This window comes from Sinocyclocheilus rhinocerous, unplaced genomic scaffold (assembly GCF_001515625.1).
Source record: "Sinocyclocheilus rhinocerous isolate Xijiao unplaced genomic scaffold, SAMN03320098_v1.1 scaffold57, whole genome shotgun sequence".
NCBI classification, from domain to species: domain Eukaryota; kingdom Metazoa; phylum Chordata; class Actinopteri; order Cypriniformes; family Cyprinidae; genus Sinocyclocheilus; species Sinocyclocheilus rhinocerous.
Window position 1 is genome coordinate 1,246,085 of NW_015652130.1, and position 1,907 is coordinate 1,247,991.

Here is a 1,907-nt window from a genome sequence, read left to right on the forward strand (position 1 = left end):
TGAAAAATTTAAGGGGGTCTGAATACTTATATATATATATATATATATATATATATATAGTAATTAAAATTATCATAAAATAAATAAAAATAGCAAACATTTAAAATTTGGTTTCCACAAAAATATTAAATAACCCAACTGTTTTCAGCAGCTTTTAAATTCTGAAAATAAAATGTCTATATATATTAAAATTACATAAAACTAATAAACTAAATAAAATGAAAAACTAATAAAAATGACAAAAGCACATAAAAAAACTAAACTAAAATTCTAATTCAAATCAATATATATATTAGGGCTGGGTATCGATTCAGATGTCCCGATTCGATTCGATTTCGATTCGCAAGCTCTCGATTCGATTCGATTCGATTCTCGCTTTTTTGATTACATTCAGTGAATATAGTTTTAATACAAATCTTATTGATATTTCGAACAAATGAACAGTTAACATCAGTTTACAATTGGTGAATTAATAAAAAGAAATTAAGCCACATGCCTGTATTTTAAACCTATACTTTTTTTTGTATGGGTCCTTTTTTAAACAATAATAGGGCCCTAGAAAATGTTCTTATTTTTTCTGGTAATCAGATGAAGGCATAAAACATTAATTTAATTTATCCTAATCAAATGAAAATTAAACCCTTATGAAAATTAAACCCTTTTATTTTTTTTGGCAAACAAGGTTTACTGTTAAAATTAAAAAGAAAACCGATGTGATTATTCCTTTAAAAATAAAGATGTATTCATATTTATTAGCAGTAGTAGCACTGATTCTTAAGACTGCTAAATAGTAATATATTCTGACAGTTTCTTAACGTTAAACTTTTATTTTGACGGGTTGCCGTGAAGAACTTGCAGCTGCTGTGTATGTGATATGACGGTAGTTTTCTCAAATGAAACGGTAAAATGCTAATGAAGTGACTCTCAGAGCAGCTGGAGATGACATTCGTGTTAATATCATCATATAGTGAGATGGCAGAAGCTGAAAACACCGCGAGCGTCATCCGCGCTTCAGTATGTGTGTAGTAAACAAAACAGTGGGGGGGCTGGGGGGACCTGACTCGATCACACAGCCCATATGGAATTGAATTAATTAGGTGTTTGATTATACTCCACACCTGCTCAAACGTTAAACTGGGTCCATGCATTGTGCATATTGATGACTTAGAAACTGTCTCACACTGATAAGAAGACAACTATTTGTTTAGGAGTGTGTGTTCTAAGGTGTTAGACATGGCGAGCAGTTTGTGCTTAGGCATGCTTGCGTGAGTTTTAGCAAGGGCAACAAGGTGTGTGTACAGTATGTGTGTACGCTTGTATATGCGCAACTAAATGATTCGCATTTCTGCTCCAAATAACTCTGCCATTTAAATGTTTTCTCTTCATTTGCACTGCATTCTGGGGGCCGTCGTGCTGCTTAGTCGATGTGTAAATGAGCCAATTAAAGACATCCTCTATGATAAACAGCTCCTCTCCAAACACCTGGGACAGAACCGTGATGCGTAATGGCCATGAATACCAATGTGACTCACGAAAACAGCAGCGAAGACGAGGCTCCATAAAACATACCAAGTGACACATTTAGCACTCTCTGAACTCTTGCTACATTAGCAGTGCCCTTTCATTGAAATACACACCTCGCAAGAAGGTCTTCACTGCGGAAGATGGTTGTATATATATATATATATATATATATATACATAACAATGGGCGCAGACGGCAAATATTGTGCATGTGGACATATAAACCGAAAACAATTTGTTCCTACCTTTAACAACCAATATTGCGTCAGCAGACAAACTCTCGACGTCTGTATCGATGAGACAAACGTACTTCCCACCGTGATTAAGCTGGATGTTTCTAATCATAAGATCACCGGAAAAGCTCTATAAGAAAAGTGAAAATTT

General features: G+C 34.3%; 1 protein-coding gene across 1 annotated transcript in view; it reads right to left on the reverse strand.

The window, feature by feature from the left end:
• Window positions 1–1,907, reverse strand: part of LOC107713475 (contactin-3-like) — a 71,145-nt gene that overhangs the window by 10,473 nt on the left and 58,765 nt on the right. The window contains exon 14 of the mRNA XM_016518990.1: window positions 1,706–1,886. Coding sequence (XP_016374476.1) covers window positions 1,706–1,886 — 181 coding nt within the window. The remainder of the gene's footprint in view (window positions 1–1,705; window positions 1,887–1,907) is intronic.